We start from the raw sequence: 16,703 nt of genomic DNA on the forward strand, positions 1-16,703 counted from the left end.
AGCGGACAGGAAGGCAACAGTAACTCAAGTTATCATGTGTTATGACAGTGGTGTGCAGAAGAGCGTCACTGAACACACAACACAACGAATCTTGAATTGGATGTGCGATAGCAGAAGAAGACCACACCGGGTTCCACTCCTGTGGTCATTTCATTAGGTAAACCCCTGTACCAAATAAAGTGGTCACTGAAGGTAAATATTCTCCATACTAGAAATCCCTTTTGTTTTAAGTTTTAGAGATACAGCAGGGCAACAGGCCCTTCCTGCCCAGAGTCCACGTTGCCCAGTGTCACCGATGCGACCAATTTATCTACTAACCCCTATGTCATTGGACTGTGAGGAGAGTGGAGCATCCTGTGGAAAACCATCCGGTCACGCAGAACGTACAGACCCCTTACAGACAACGTCAGCTAACTTGTGCAGCCACAAACTGCTTATAGGCAACAGCAGATCCTTATAGACAAACTCCTTACAGGCAGCAGCGGCGGATCCGAACCTGAACCTGTGTTGTGATTCCGTTGAGATAAATAACATGCTGCTGTGCCGCCCAGATTTGGATTTTCTTCAAATTATGTGATCTGGTGTGGGGATGAGGGTGGGGGCTCTACTCCACAGGATTGAAATAAACTCCAGAGAGTTGTAAATTTAGTCAGCTCCATCACAGGCACTTGCCTCAGTAGTATCAAGGTATCATCAAGAAGTGATACCCCAGCAAAATGGCATCCTTCATGAAGGACCCCCATCACCCAGGTCATGCCTTGTTCTCATTGCTACCATCAGGATAGATAGATATACTTTATTCATCCTGAGGGAAATTGGGTTTTGTTACAGCCGCACCAACCAAGAATAGAGCATAAATATAGCAATACAAAAACCCAAACAATCAAACAACAAATGCAAACTATGCCAGATGGAAAATAAGTCCAGGACCAGTCTATTGGCTCAGGGTGTCTGACTCTCCACGGGAGGAGCTGCAAGTTCAATGGCCACAGGCAGGAACGACCTCCCGTGCTGCCCAGTGTTGTATCTCGGTGGTACAGGAGCCTGAAGACACACACTCAACGATTCAAGAACAGATTCTTCCCCTCGGCCATCAGATTTCTGAATGATCATTGAACCCATGAAAACTACCTATTTTTTTATTTTTGCACTATTTATTTAATTTAAGTATTTATTCTATATATACTGTAAATCAGTTCAATAGCAGTAGGCAGTTTAAATGGCTCGGTGTAGACTAGATGGGCCAACGGCCTGTTTCTGCGCTGTCCTTCTCTATGACTCTATATAAGCCAAAGAAATGTACCTGCTGTTATAGGGGCTCAGGGAAGGAGAATGGTTACTGTCCTTTCCCAGAATAGGAAAGTCTGTTACTGGAAAGCATGGGTTTAAAATGGTAAATTTTCAAAAGGGAACCTGAGGGACAACTTTTTCATACAGAGGGTGGTGTTAATGTGGATGATCTGCCAGAAGTGCCACATTTGGATGGGTACAAGACAGGAAAGGTTTACAGAGATGTGGGCCAAATGCAGGCAGATTGGAGTAGCTCCTGGTGGCATGGACGGGCTGCATCAAATGGCCTGATTCTTTGCTCTGTCACTTCATGACTATATGTATGTTTATTGATCAAGAAAGGTCTTGAGATTGGATGATGGGCGTAGCTTGTTCCATACTCGCCTGCGGCAATGGTTCTCAAGGTCCCTTTAACTCATTGGGGCCTGCATCCTGCACTCCCCAGAAACGTGTCTAGTTCTGTTGCCCTTTAAACACACCGGGACCCCATCTCCCGCTCTCCCATCAAATGCCCTGTCTCCCGCTCTACCTCTCACCCCACTGGCGCCCCGTCTCCTGCTCTGCCTCTCACCTCACTGGGACCCTGTTTCTCTCCCCTTACTCATTGAAGGAAAGATTGGGCAGTGGGAGTGGGGAGGGAACCAGAATTGAGGCAAGGCTGGATGTGTAGTGGAACTGAAACAAAAAAAGCATGCTCACATTACGGATGGGTTCTGATCTGGAGTGTAAGGGTTTTCTGAACTGACATCTGACCTTGACAAATGTTTTGAAGCCGGGACTGACCCCTGCACTGTTGGCTCACTGAGGTTTGATTTGATGGCCATAATGGGTCCAATCTCTTTAATTTGGTTTAATAATTTCCCCTGTCCAATTCGCTATTCCAAGGATAGGCGAGGATCTGCACTTGTGAAGTTGCTCTTGGAGTCTGTGGTTGTTTTGAGAAGTGAGGCCCATTGTAGTCAAACAGGACTCGGTGTAGTCCATCATCTCACCAGACTTGTTAGAGGCCCTGGGGTTGTGCATTGTGGAGAGAAGGAATTTGGAGCAACTTCACTGTTGGTTGAGGCAATGCCGATGATTGTGTCCACAAAAACATTCCAGGAATCTGTCAACACAAACAGCTGCACAGATAATGAGGCTGGCATTGTCTATTTATAGCCTGCGGGAACTGCCTCTCGGATTTGAGACCAAACAGGTTGATCAGTCGAAGGGACTTTAGCCAGATACACTGCAGAAGCAGCCAACTTTATGCAGGTCGGTTGTACAAAAATGGCTAGCTTTCTGGAAGTGGCCACGGCAAAAGATCCAATCTTTTGGAAGTGACCATCTTTTGTAGAAAGTTCAAGAGAGTGGCTGATGCCTCCTCAGTGCTAAGTGGGACTAGCAGGTAAACCTGCCTGATAGTGAGTGGATTTTGTGATCGTGTTTCTCTGTACCTCTCGCAGGCAACTTCCGACTGAGTTCTCAGGAAAGAGTCTGGGACATACAGTGGCAGCACTTCAGCTGACAGATCGGAAGCAAGGGGGTAAGTCCACCAGTGGCAAGACTGCATTCTCTTGCCACCTGGTATGTACATTCTCCTTTTCAAGAATTTCTCTGAGTTCTCACACTGAAACTGCTGAACTGACGCAGAAACCTATAGAGTCACTTTCAAAGGCTCTACAATTCAGCATTATTTATTAATTTTAAAAAATTTATTATTTGCCCAATTTGTCCTCTTTTGCATATCAGATGCTTGTTAGTCTTTATTGTTTTTCATAGATTCTACAGTATTTCTTCATTTTCCTTCAAGAAGATGAATCACAAGGTAGTTTATTGTGACATATATGTACTTGGATAATAAATTTAATTTGAACATTGAGCTTTGATTCAGGCAGTATGCTCTAGATCACCAGAGCCTCTGTGTCTACCAGACCATTCTCTGCAAATTCTTCCATCTTCAATGGGATCCCACCATTAGGAACATCTCTCCCTCCCCCTCTCTCTCTTTGCTCTCCATAGGAGTCATTCTCTACATAACTGTCTTATGCCCTCGTCCCCCACCACTGATTTCCCTCCTGGGATTATCCCTGCGACCTGTTGAATCTCTGTTTAATTTCTGATCTTTGGGATTCTTCTGGGAGTCAAAAGTGGCGAGCAGTCTTATTTCCAAGATCTCAGTTTATTTCAGAGTACAAACAAACATACAAGTATTAAGCAAACTAAATAAAGAGCTGAGAAATCATGCTGTGAGGGGAATTAGTGCTAAGGGGTGTAAGACAAAGAAATAAAAGGTGGTGCTTCTGAAAAATCTATCACTTTTATAGATAAGATGAGGGAAATTCTTAATAAGTTACATAATTAAAACAATTACGTCATGAGGGTAATGTGCTAATACTTGTCCAGTCGTTAAGTCGAGTCCGACTCTTTGTGGCCTCATGGACCATAAGATCCATAGGGTTTTCATGGCAAGATAAAGAAGTAGATTGCCAGGCCTTTCTTCCACACAGGTACTGCTGTTGCCCAGGCTGGGACCCAGCTGGGTTTGAACTCAGGACCATCTGCCTTGAAGTCCAGTGCTGATGCCACTACACCACCATCCGGCCCCAGTGAAAAATGAGAAGGGTGATAAACCGTTAGTTTAGCTGCTATACTGCTTTCTGCCAGTGAGTGTGAAAAATACATGAGTTTTGTAAAATGTGAAAATCTTATAAGAAGTATTTTTTTAAAGTAGTCTCTAACAGACTGTAACAAATGTTACACCTCCGCTCTAGTCCCCATTCAGGTCCCTAACAGTTCTACGAGGTGAGGCAACACTTCACCTACGACACTGGCAGGTGAATCTGGCGTACCCGATGTGGCCTCTTTACATCAGTGAGACCCAATGCAGATTGGGGGACCATTTTGTTGAGCGCCTTCGCTTATACACTGCAAAGGACAGGATTTACTGGTGGCCACCCAATTCAATTCGACTTCCCATTCCCATTCTGACATGACTGTCCATGGCCTCCTCTATTACCACCATGAGGCCAAAATTAGGTTGGAGGAGCAACACCTCATATTCCATCTGGGTAGCCTCTGACGTGGCATGAACATCGATTTTTCTATCTTCTGATAATTAATTTTCCCCCCTCCCATCTTCTTTGTTTTTTCGTTCCCAATTCAGGTTACCCTGTTACTCCTTCTCTTTTCCTTACCTGCCCAACATCTCCCTCTGGTTCCCTTCTATTTCCCTGTATTCATAGAGTCATAGAAAAGTACAGCACAGAAACATCTAGCCTGTGCCGAACCATTTACACTGTCTGCTCCTACTGATCTGCACCCAGACCATAGCACTTCATACCTTTACCATCCATGCACCTATTCAAACTTCTCTTAAGTTGAGCTTGCAAGCACCACCTACACAGACAGCTTGTTCTATACTCTCATGACCTTCTGAGTGAAGGTTTCCCCTCATGTTCTCCTTTCACCCATAACCCATGACCTCTAGTGGTAGTCTCACTCAACCTCAGTGGAAAAAGCCTGCTTGCATTTACCTATCTATACCCCTCATAATTTTGTATTCCTCTATTAAATCTTTTCTCATCTTCTACACTCCCAAGGAATAACGTCCATAAAAGTCATAGAACACCATAGCACTAAAAGCTTTTGCTGAAAGAAAGGGTGAAAGGTGAAATGTTTAAGAAGGACATGAGAGGAAACTTCTTCACACTGTAAGAGTGTGGAACAAGCCAGTACAAGTGGTGCATTCAAGCTTGATTTCAACGCTGAAGAGAAATTTAGATAGGTACGTGGATTGGAGGGCTATGGTCTGGGTGCAGGTCGATGGAGCTAGGCAGATTAAATAGTTGGGCTCAGACTAGATGAGCCAAAGGGCCTGTTTCTGTGCTGTACTTTTCTATGACTATCCCCCAAGAGGACCACAACCTTGTCATGGTTTGGAGGCTTGCGTGTCTCAGTGACCCAGAGAGCCTTATTGTCTGTAGTCAGCACTTTATTATTTGGCTCTTAGTAGGGTCACCCATGCTAAACAGGTCAAAGGGTAGAGGGCAGACTAAGAGTGGTTCACTAGTCCTCCAGGTTCGGGGGTTCAGCTCAGACACAACAACCCTGACTGGTAAAACACAGCTGTTCTGGTAACAACAATGAAGAATCCTTCTACATTTGAGTGCAGTGGTATTCCTGAGCCTTCAGCAGGGACTGAAGTGACTGATAGTAGTGAAAACCAGAGAGGAATCTACTGACATGATGAAGGAAGCCCTGAAAACAACCAGAGATGGAGGACCTTCATTGCTGCCCTAAACAGCAGCGGCGTAATGGGCAGTAAGTAGGTAGGGTATGACTCCGTGGAGAGCATTGGGCTGGCCGTGGATAGATGCGGCTAGGCAGAAAAGCAGGTTGTCATGAACTAGATGGACTGGTAGGCCTGTTTCTCTGACTCTGTGACTGTCATCGATTATATCCATATTGATGACAGAGAACACATGAGGCTTCATTTGCTGGAATCTGGAGCAACAATCAATCTACTCGAAGAACTCAATGGATTGGGCAACATCTGTGGTGAGAGCTAGCAATTATTGACGTTTCAGGTTAGGCTGAGAAGGAGGGAACAAGAAAGAGAAATGTAGGATTTTGACCCAAAACAGTGACAGTTCCTCTACCCTCACAGGCATTTGGGATGGATTGATTTTTGCAGTTGGTGGTGGGATATCAAAGAGATTGAGAACCAGTTGAGCAGGAATCTTCACTGATTGTATTGAATGGCATAGTCTGTGTGGCTCACTGCTGCCTAAGTGCTGTGTGTTCTATGTTATTATGGAGTGACAGGTAAACCCAAATTGTGTAAGAATTGCCGACGTCTTTACCAGCCAGCAATGTTCCCTCTAATTTTTTTTACAGCTGCGTAGACTAACCATTGCTCTGAGCAGGAAATTTTTACACAGCCTGAAAATTGCGTGGCACTGTAAAACGGCTTTGGCATTCATCAAGCCAGCAGTTTATAAACAATGAGTGACGAACTTCCATTCTTTGTTTATTGTTACCATTTGTAAGTGTTGTGACTTGAAACACTGACAATGTAAATACATTGAAGCTCTAAAATATAAGGTTGTGGTACATTTATTATTTAGAAAATTTATGGATTACATTCACAAACATAATTACAGGGTATTTCAAAGGTATAATAGATTTCAATTAACATAGATTTCAAAATTATGTTAACATAGATTGCAAAATGATATTAACAATTTCAAAATTTTATTAAGATTAAGATAAGATAGATACTTTATAGATCCCAAAGGAGATTACAGTGTCACAGTAGCATTACAAGTGCACAGATATACAAATATTAGAAGTGAAGAAAGAATAAAAAAAATAAGTTACCTCTAACAGTCTAACAGGAGGGGGTTATATTAAAGAAAATTCCAGCTGTGCGGCAACAAATGCTGTGTGCATGGGAGTAATTCAGTTACTGCGCGGCCACACACACAGGCAACTTAGAGGGAGAGATGCCAGCCAGTTATCTTCTGAGAGGGGACTCTCTTGTGCAGGTGAACCTGAGTTTCAGTATCAGTCTGTACAATTCTGGACCAGATGTCACAGGTACCACCATCCATTTCCCACACGAGACCTGCTGTTCTGTGACTTCATCCAAAAACACATTCTGCTGTAGCTTTACAACATTATACTTATTTTCCCCCCTCTCCCCCTCTCCCCCTCTCCCCCTCTCCCCCTCTCCCCCTCTCCCCCTCTCCCCCTCTCCCCCTCTCCCCCTCTCCCCCTCTCCCCCTCTCCCCCTCTCCCCCTCTCCCCCTCTCCCCCTCTCCCGAGTTGGGAGGTGGCGGTAGCCTACCTTGTGCAACCTGCTCTTCTGAATGTCCCTTAGGAGCTGATGTGAGTCACCTGTGGCACTCTTCCCCTTGGGGTCTTGGGTCAGCTCCCACCCTGCCCCCTGATTTGATGCTTTCTCTCCCCAGGGCTACACCCTTAGGGGCAAAGAGGGGTACGACCAGGGGACAAATGGAGAAAAAGGAGAAGAGGTACCTCAATGCAGACAGTGAGGATGAGATGGTGAGTTATGGGGCCCTTACCTCCACTCTATTCTTATCCTGGCCGACGAGTTGGGTTGGGGTTGGATTGATGTTTAATAGCATAAGATAGGAGGAGTTTAACTGGGGTGGGAGGGGTTCAGTTTGTAGGGGTTTGGTTGAGATTAGATTGAGGTGGGAGGCTTGGGTTGATTGGTCTGCAAAGAGGAAGCTCCAGCCATTTGCTGACCAGCTGTACTTTGGCTTGGCAGGAGGTGATTGGTTACCGGCCCTGCTGGTGGAAGATCAGTCTGGTGGGGGTAGGCACACTGTGTACTGGTGGCCTGCTGCTCCTCTTCCTCTACTGGATGCCCAAGTGGAGCGTCAAGTGCATGTGTCGGGAGGTCTCGCTCAGAGAGGCTTCCGTGCTGCTGCTCTGGACCACGGTGAGTGACCACTATTGCTTCCCACTGCCATGACGGCTTTAAGAATGACAAGACACATGGTCGAGTGTGTTTTTCTGTACTTCCTGCAGTTGTTCCCCACCTCATCTCTGCAGAGGTTGAATGCAAAATCAAAGCTGACACTTCTAGGCAAAGAAACGTTGGCTCTGGCCTTTCTCTTCATGGATACTGCTTGACCTGCGAAGTGTTTCTTGCATTTTCTGAGCATGAGATTCAGCAGATCAGGCAGCCTCTATGGAGAGGAATAAACAGTCGACATGAAATATTTCGGACTGAAACTTTTCATCGGGACCCTTCAGAGTCCTAATGAGAAATTTTGGCCCAAAATGTTGACTTTTGATTCCCCTCCACAGATGTTGCCTGATCTGCTGAGTTTCTCCAACAGTTTGCATATGTTTCTCCAGCATTTTCTGGTTTTTGTTTCAGATTTCCAGCTTCTGAAACTTTTTCAAATAGATATTCCCACTAATATGTTGCTAAAGTGGATGTGCATCAGTGGCGTTGTTAATTCAAGGCCTTGTCTCCTCTCTGAGGTGGATTTGAATAACAACTGTTGGATCTCTTATTTTCCGATCCTTGGGTTCTTCCTGGGGTCAAGAATGGCAAATGGTCATAACTCTTAATGATCGTTTATTTTAAAGTTTAAACAAACATACAAATAATAAGTGAAGAGCTGAGAGAGAAAGCAAAGAAGAGGAAAGTAAAAAGAGAAAAGGAAAAATGGCGCCTGTGAAAAATCCATCACCTATCAGGAATAACAAAAAATCCTTAGATAAAAGTAAATCTATCCCTGGTTGCGCAATTACATCACATGGGTAACTTGCTAATACTCAGCCAAGGAAAAATGGAAAGGTATATGTAACTGCTAGACCACCTTCTGCTAGTAAATGGGGACGAATCACCACATACTGTATTAAAAAGGTACAAATTATGATTAAGCAATGACTTTAGTCTTACAATAATTCATCTAATATCTTCCAACACTCCCCATGGCAACGTTTCTGTGAAGTACTAGGAAGATGTTTCTGGTCAAACACTCAGAAGATTGAAGCCGCCAGGATCTGGACCTGCAGACAAACTCATGAAGGAACTAAGCGGGTCAGGCAGCATCTGTGGAGGGAAACGGATAGGCAATGTTTTGGGTCAAGACCTTTCATCTAGACTGGAGAGAAAGAGGATAGAGAGTAGAGAGACTTTTATACTAGCTGTCTCATCCCTCTTCCCCCCTCAACTTCTTCTTGAGCCCTTATCTGCCAGAGTAGCGTAGTCCATTGATGTCCAAAGTTGACGGTTTGGTTGTAGTTCAGCAATGTTTCTCTAATCCATTGTATCCACTGTACAGGGGATTGGTCTTTACAGCTTCACCAGAGCCCTGTTGGCCGATCTTAACCCATTTCCACCTCTCTCAACAGAGACATAGGATTGGAATTTGAGAGACCCCCCCCCCCGACTATCTCCTCACTTTCTTTCTAGTCCAGGTGAAGGTTCTCAACCTAATATATTGACTGCCCATTTCCCTCCACCACAGATGCTGCCTGACCCCGCTGAGTTCCTCCAGCATTTGTGTATTGCTTCAGATTCCAGTATCTCTCTGAGGGTGCTTACTGGAGACAATTTGAATGTTGTGTAACCTTGTTTCAGTGGAAGGAATGGGCTTCAGGGTTGGGGTTGACTTGTAGTGCATTGGTTTAGTATTGTCACATGTACCAAGATCCGAAGAAAGATTTGTTGGATGGCACTGTAGCGTAGTGGTTACCACAGCCTTCACCGTGTAGGCAACCCAGGTTCAATTTCTGCCACTGCCTGTAAGGAGTTTGTACTGTGACGAGAATACACATAAAATTAAGATGTTTGCTGGCCTGGGCTAGCATCAGTGGCATCAGCAGTTGGTCTGCCACCTGCCCTCTGGGGAAGGAGAGATAAGGAACAATGGAGCAGCATCTGGAGATGTGTAATGAAGGGACGTGGGGGAGAGAGAGCTGTCTGGAGCGGCTCCCCCCTTTGAACCTTGAACTGTTTGAAGTGATGGACAGGCGATACCCCAGCAGGGGGATAAAAAGGGACCAGTTCGCTAAGGCGAGACACACGCCACCCGAGGTAACGAGACCCTGGAAGCGGTGCGCCTCTCACGAGTGGGTGAGAAGTACCAGACAACGCCCGGGGTGGAAAGGTACGATCAGCGGGAACCCGGTGTGTGTCCGCCCTTGCCTGGGTGCCGGGTTCACTGCAGAGGATCGACCGCATCTGGAGGAGGGGTCACACTCGGTGACCTGAGGTGACATCACCAAGGACCCGCCCAAAAGTTGCTTGTGAGCAATCTCGCCGATCTGTGAGTGAAGCAGTGTTCTGAATGATCAGTTGTTCCTGTTCTATCTCTCTCTTCCCCCACCTTGTCCATCGCCATGGCAACGATTACTGCGAACTGAACTTTGAGTCACTTTGAAATTTGGTCATTTACCCCTAGACAACGATAGAGCTTGATTAATGCTGTTATCTTAATTCTGTGCACATGTGTGTTTATCATCGCTGAACTGTTGCATTTATTATCCTTTCGATTACTGTGTTGCTTGTTTCTTTAATAAAACTTTCTTAGTTCTAGTACTCCAGACTCCAACTGAGTGATCCATTTCTGCTGGTTTGGCAACCCAGTTACGGGGTACGTAACAGTACGTTCCCTCCGTAACCACTAGGGTTTCCTCTAGGTGCTCTTGTTTCTCCCACAGTCCAAAGATGTACTGGTGGGTAGGTTAATTGGTCATTGTAAATTGTCCTGATATTATGCTGGATTAAATCAGGAGATTGCTGAGTAGTGTGGCTTGAAGGGCCAGAAGGGCTTATTCCATGCTGTATCTCAATAAATAAATAAGTATACTCTTCATTCAGATCAGATTGAGGTAGAATGAGGTAAAGCAGTAACAATGCAGAATAAAGTGTAAAATCTACCAAAGTACAGTGTAGGTAAATGATAAAGATTGTGAAGCCAGGAGTCCATGTTATCGTTCAAGAGTCTGATAATATTGGGATAGAGGTTGTCCTTAAGCCCGATGCGTGCTGTAAGGGTTTTGTATTGGCTGTCCAAAGAGAAAGGGGAGAAGAGAGAATGTTCAGGTTGGGGGTCTTCGATTACGCTGGCTGCTTTACTTAGATATGTCCATGACTCTCTGTAGTTAGTTTGTCGTCACATGCAGAGCAGTTGCCATGCCAGGCCGTGATGCCTCCTATCTATGGCACATCAATAAAAGTCGGTTGGGGATGAGTGGGGGTCGATGGAGACATGTCGGATTTCTTTAGCTTCCTTGGCTGTGACATAAATGTGGTTGGGTCAGAACAACCATATAATAATTACAGCACGGAAATAGGCCATCTCGGCCCTTCTAAACCGTGCCGAACCTATTGGTGATTTTTATGTCTAGGAATGTGAAGCCCTCAACTCTCTCAGGGTTAATTGTATACTCATTCATATCCCAGGTAGAGGAAAGTTCTGTGCACAGAAGCAGATTGGGCTGCCCCCTACTGCCATTCATTGGGCTGCACACTGCACCCTTCCGTATCTTTTTAGTGTCTGTGCTACGTGACAAGTACCTGTGCTCTGTGTCCATTCCCCCGGCAGGATGAGTTCCACACTTGTTTCCGGGTCCAAGTGCGCAACATGGAGGTTCCGGGATATGAGCCCCTGGACACACCACTCCCCAGTGACCAGAAGGAGCCTGCCTGCAGCCCGACCACCCCTGTCATCGAGGAGCACGAGTTGGAGAAGGACCTGTTACCCAAGGCTCCTGAGCTGGAAAGAATTCAGGTACAATCCATGGCTTCCGTTCTCTGCTGCTGCTTATGTGCTGATGCCTCCCAGGTGGTCGATGGACAACACACCCAAAACAATGGAGAAACGCAGCAGGTCAGGCAGCATTACTGGAGAGGAATAAACAGCCGACACACTGTGTCAAGACTTCCTCAGGACTGGGAAGAAAGAGGGTCGAAGCCCGAATAAAAATGTTGGGGTAAGGAAAGAGTACAAGCTGACAGAGCAGATAATAGTTTAGACCAAGTCAGAATCAGGTTAATTATTACTGATATATATCGTGAAATTTGTTGTTTTGTGGCAAAAGTATAGTGCACAGGTTCTTGATTAGTCAGGGCGTCAGAGTTTATGGGGAAAAGGCTGAAGAATCAGGTTTGAGAGGGATAATAAATCAGCCTTGATTGAATAGCAGAACAGACTCAATGGGCCGAATGGCTGAATTCCGCTCATATGTCGATGGTCTTGTATAAAAATTGCTATAATTTATGATGATAAAATATATATAATATAGTGCAAAAAAGAACAAGATAATGAAGTACATGGACCATTCAAAAATCTGATGATGGAAGCTGTTCTTAAAACATTGAGTGTGTGTCTTCAGTCTCCTATACCTCCTCCATGATAAGAAGAGGCCACATCCTGTGTCATGATAGATGCTGCCTTCTTGCGACAGTCTTTTAAAAATGCCCTCGATGGGGGGAATAGTTGTGCCTGTGATGGAGCAGGCTAAGTCTACAACACTCTGCAGCTTCTGTCGATTCTGTGATTGGGACCTCCGTAAAGGTTCAAAGGTTCATTTATTATTAAAGTATTATGCAGTATACAACTCTGAGATTTGTCTTCTCCAGATAACCACGAAACAAAGAAAACCATAAGTCATTCAAAGAAAACTATCAAACCCACCTCCCACACAAAAAAGAACAACACGATCATCATCCCCCAGACCTTCCTTCCCTGTATACCAGGCGGTGATGTAACCAGTCGGAATGCTTTTCATGGTATATTTGTTGAAACGAGAGGGGAAGGTGGGTGAGTGAGGAGGGACAAATGATGTGAAAGTCTGGGAGGTGATGGGTAGCAGAGGTAGAGGGCTGCAGAAGAAGAAGAAAAGGCCTCTTCCTTTCCAGTCCTGATGAAGGGTCTCGGCCTGAAACGTTGACTGTTTTTTCCTTTCCATTGATGATACCTACCATGCCAAGTTCCTCCAGCACTTTCTGAGCATTGCTTAAGATTTTCAATATCTGCAGTCTCCAGTTCACCAAAAGTGACAACACAGGTAGACAGGTTGGTGAAGCAGGCATTTGGCATGCTGGTCTTCATCATTTAGAGCACGGAGAATAGATGTTGGAATGTTATATTCCAGTTGAACGAGATACTGGTGAGGCGGCACCTGAAATATTCCATTTTTTGATCACCTCATTACAGTGTAGTGGTTACTTGAAAATAAACCAAAGCCACTGAGAGACTGAGTATGGGAGTTGACACTGCATGACACGCTTCCAATTAACTGTGTTCCAAGTCAGAAAAACGTACGTTCGATCCTTTATCATGACACCAGCAAGGATGAACGATCATATAGCAGTAAAAAAAAACTTAACATTAGCGATTTAGTGAATTAAGAGTAATTAGTGTTTAATTTAGCATAATTAAGGTTGTAAATAAGAACAAATATGAGTCCTGAAGAAGGGTCTCAGCCCGAAACAGCGACTGTTTGTTTTTTCCATAGATGCTGCCTAGCCTGTTGAGTTCCTCCAGCATTTTGTGTGTGTGCAAAGATCATAAATAAGTGGTTAACCAAAAAAAAAATCATTTCCCCAGCTCACTCCCTCTCAGCTAAACTGCACTGACTAAGACAGAGGAAGAATACATAACTATATTCATTTGCTTCTACCAAGCCCCAACCCACATAACAAATTACCAAAACTCATAATTACAAACACACAACACAGGCAGAAAATAGATGCACAGCTTCTACGTGTAAAGCTTCCATTAAGCTGGAAAGAGCATAAAGAAGATTTAGGTTCAAGTTTATTTTCATTCAACCATACACATGTATCCTGCCAAACGAAGCAATGTTCCTCTGGACCAAGATGCACAACACAATACATATAACTCACGCACAACGCCTAGAGTAATATTCATCATCATTGTGCGCTGTCGTATGACGTGGGCAGTCAATGGTTTTTCCTGGACTATGATTGTTCTTGGCAAATTTTTCTACAGAAGTGGTTTGTCATTGTCTCTTTCTGGGCAGTGTCTTTACAAGATGGGTGGACCCCCCCCCCCCACCCAACCCCAGCCAATATCAATACTCTTCAGAGATTGTCTGCCTGGCATCAGTGGCTGCATAACCAGGACTTGTGGTGTGTACTGGCTGCTCACATGACCATCCACCACCTGCTCCCATGTCTTCACATGACCCTAATCAGGGTGGTGGGGGAGGGGGTGCTAAGCAGGTCCTACCCTTGCCCTTGCCCTAAGGTGACTTGAAGGCTAGTGAAGGGAAGGAGAGGCTTACACTTCCTTTGGTAGAGATGTATCTTTAGCCTGTCACCCAATGCATAATATTCCCGCAGATAATCTAAAAATCTTGCCCTCAAAGGCATTAAGTCCTAGCCTAGCCAGCCTGTCCCGTTTACACAGGCCCTTGAGATCTCTCTCATCCATCCCATAATCTCTTTGACCTTTGCTATCAGGCAGGAGGTACAGTAGCATTAGGACAAGGACTGTTAGGAGGGAAACAGCTTCTCCTCCCAAGCTGTGAGACTACTGAACTCCTGCCGCCACCCAGATCTCATCACACATGGAGCACCTGTAGCATTATACTGTTTACTTTTTAACTTGTGTTGTAAATGCACCTTGTGCTAAATGTCAGTCTTTTGGAATATATGTTATAAATTGTGCTTCATGCATGATGAGACCTGGGTGGTGGCGGGAATTCAGTAGTCTCACAGCCTGAGAGAAGAAGCTGTTTCCCATTCTAACGGTCCTTGTCTTAATGCTATGTTACCTCCCGCCTAATGGTAGGTGGTCAAAGAGATTGTGGGACGCACGAGAGGGATCCAGGAACTCGCGAGCCGGTGTCATAGGGAGAGGTTGGCCAGCTTAGGACGTTATGCCTTTGAGGGTAAGTGAGGGAGGGGTGAACTTAGAGGTATATAAAATCCTGGGGGTCATAGATGTTATGAATGATGCTCCCTAACGGCATTGTGGTTATACCCACACCTAAAGGCTGCAGCGGTTGAAGAAGTCGTCTTCTGAAGGACATTTAGGGGTGGGCATTTAAATTCTGGCTCAGTCAGTGAAGCCCTCAGCCCTTTCAATGGCATCCCACTAGGTGGTGCAGAGATATGGGGTTCTTTTCTCCTCCAGCTGATGTTAGATGTGGGTTCCCAACTGTAGCTGCAGCCTCCTCTGTGTCCTCCAGGTCTGTGACTTGCTGGGTAAAAGAGCTTGTTACCTGGCCAGCCTTGGAAGAGGCGTCATATACCCCTTTAGATCCCGGCTGCCCCCCCCCCCCCCAGGACAGAGTACAAAAAGAGAGGGTCTTGACTGTTGGAGCGCTAGCACTGGTCACCTGAGAGGGAGGGTGATAGGCCTCAGGCAGATTGCATACTGAAGCTGACCCCTTCCCCTAAGCTTTGACCCTCATTTTGTTTCCTTTCCACCACCCTCCTCAACCCTCAAAACAGCTTCGATATTTCACTCACCATAAAGTCAAGTACCTGTGGAGCCAGCGGCGGCAGGAGTTCCACAGACTGGTGGCGCTGGAGGAGGGGATCTCGTGCTCGGCGATCTACACCTACCACAGTGCTGGGCTCTCCTCCCACTGCAAGGACTACCGGTAGGAAAGGAATGGTGACCCGGCGTCAGAGAGGGAAGGGTTTGGGGGTCCTCAAGGAGGGTCTAGGGAATAACGAGATGCGGATGTGTGTTTAGTGTTGGAACAGAGTTGGGTGGGATGGGTGAGCCTACAGTGAAGGGTTCAGGGGCAAGGTTTGTTTCAGGGTGAGGGGAAGGGTGGGCTCTGTAGGATAGGGAGCGGGAAAGTCATGAGGGACAGGGGCATCACCCACAAAATGACAGAGGAACCCAGCAGTCAGGCAACAGTTGATGTTTCAGGCCAAGACCCTTCAACAGGATTGGAAAGAAAGGGGGCAGAAACCAGAATAGAAGATGGGGGGAGGAGAAGTAGTGGGAGCTAGCAGGTGATGGGAGAGACCAGGCGAGGGAGATGGTGGGTGGAAGTGGTAAGGGGCTGAAGAAGGAAAATTCTAATAAGAGAGGAGAGTGGAACATGAAAGGAAGAGAAGAAGGGGGCGACCAAAGGGAGGAGATGGGCAGGTGAGTAGGTTAGAGGGGAACCAGATTGGGGAATGTAAAAAGAGCAGAGGGGGGAGGTTAGTATTTATTTTTATTTAGAGATACAGTATGGTATCTCTTCTGACCCATTGCGCCTTTGCCACCAAGTGACACCCATGTGACCAGTTAGCCTACTAATCTGCGTGTCTTTGGAGTGTGAGTGGAAACTGGAACACCTGCTAACCGCTGCTGTACAGTGTCGCTCCTCTTAATTTCCGAGAGTTAGAGAAATTGATCTTCATACCGGCTACCCAGAAGGAATATGAGGTGTTGCTCCTCCAACCTGCGTTTGGCCTTGACGTGATAACAGAGGAGGCCAAGGACAGATATGTTGGTGTGGAAATGGGAAGTTGAATTGAAATGGGGGTGGGGGAGGAGAGATTTTTGAGGGGCAGAGGGAGAGTTCAGAGACATGGGAGGGGGTTCCTAGTGGATGGAAGAGATAATTTCAGAGGGAGAGGGGAAGTTCAGGGCCACAGGAAGGGGTTTCTGGTGGGTGGGAAGAGATGATTTCTGAGGGAGGAGAAAGTTCTGAGGGAAATGAGATGGAGAGGTGGAAGAGGGGGCACTGAAGGCAGAGGAGAGGGGTAGGGAGAGCTCTGCTATCAGGGAACTGATGTGGAAGCTCTGTAGGGTGGAGAGGCGCGGCCCTGTGGGACGAGCATTACCTCTATGCTGGTGTTGTATCTTCCTGCAGGAAGCTGTTCTACGGAGAGAATCGGATTGATGTGAAGGTGCCTTCCATCCCCTACCTCCTGGTAAAAGAGGTAAGGCACTGGATGA

General features: G+C 45.9%; 1 protein-coding gene across 1 annotated transcript in view; it reads left to right on the forward strand.

Annotated features, from left to right (window-relative positions):
- The window catches only part of LOC134346940 (polyamine-transporting ATPase 13A3-like), a 139,560-nt gene that overhangs the window by 11,459 nt on the left and 111,398 nt on the right, over positions 1–16,703 (forward strand). The window contains exons 2-7 of the mRNA XM_063048816.1: positions 2,736–2,815; positions 7,245–7,338; positions 7,568–7,741; positions 11,370–11,555; positions 15,251–15,402; positions 16,618–16,687. Coding sequence (XP_062904886.1) covers positions 7,288–7,338; positions 7,568–7,741; positions 11,370–11,555; positions 15,251–15,402; positions 16,618–16,687 — 633 coding nt within the window. The 5' untranslated portion in view covers positions 2,736–2,815; positions 7,245–7,287. The remainder of the gene's footprint in view (positions 1–2,735; positions 2,816–7,244; positions 7,339–7,567; positions 7,742–11,369; positions 11,556–15,250; positions 15,403–16,617; positions 16,688–16,703) is intronic.

This window comes from Mobula hypostoma, chromosome 5 (genome assembly GCF_963921235.1).
Source record: "Mobula hypostoma chromosome 5, sMobHyp1.1, whole genome shotgun sequence".
Taxonomy (NCBI): Eukaryota; Metazoa; Chordata; class Chondrichthyes; order Myliobatiformes; family Myliobatidae; genus Mobula; species Mobula hypostoma.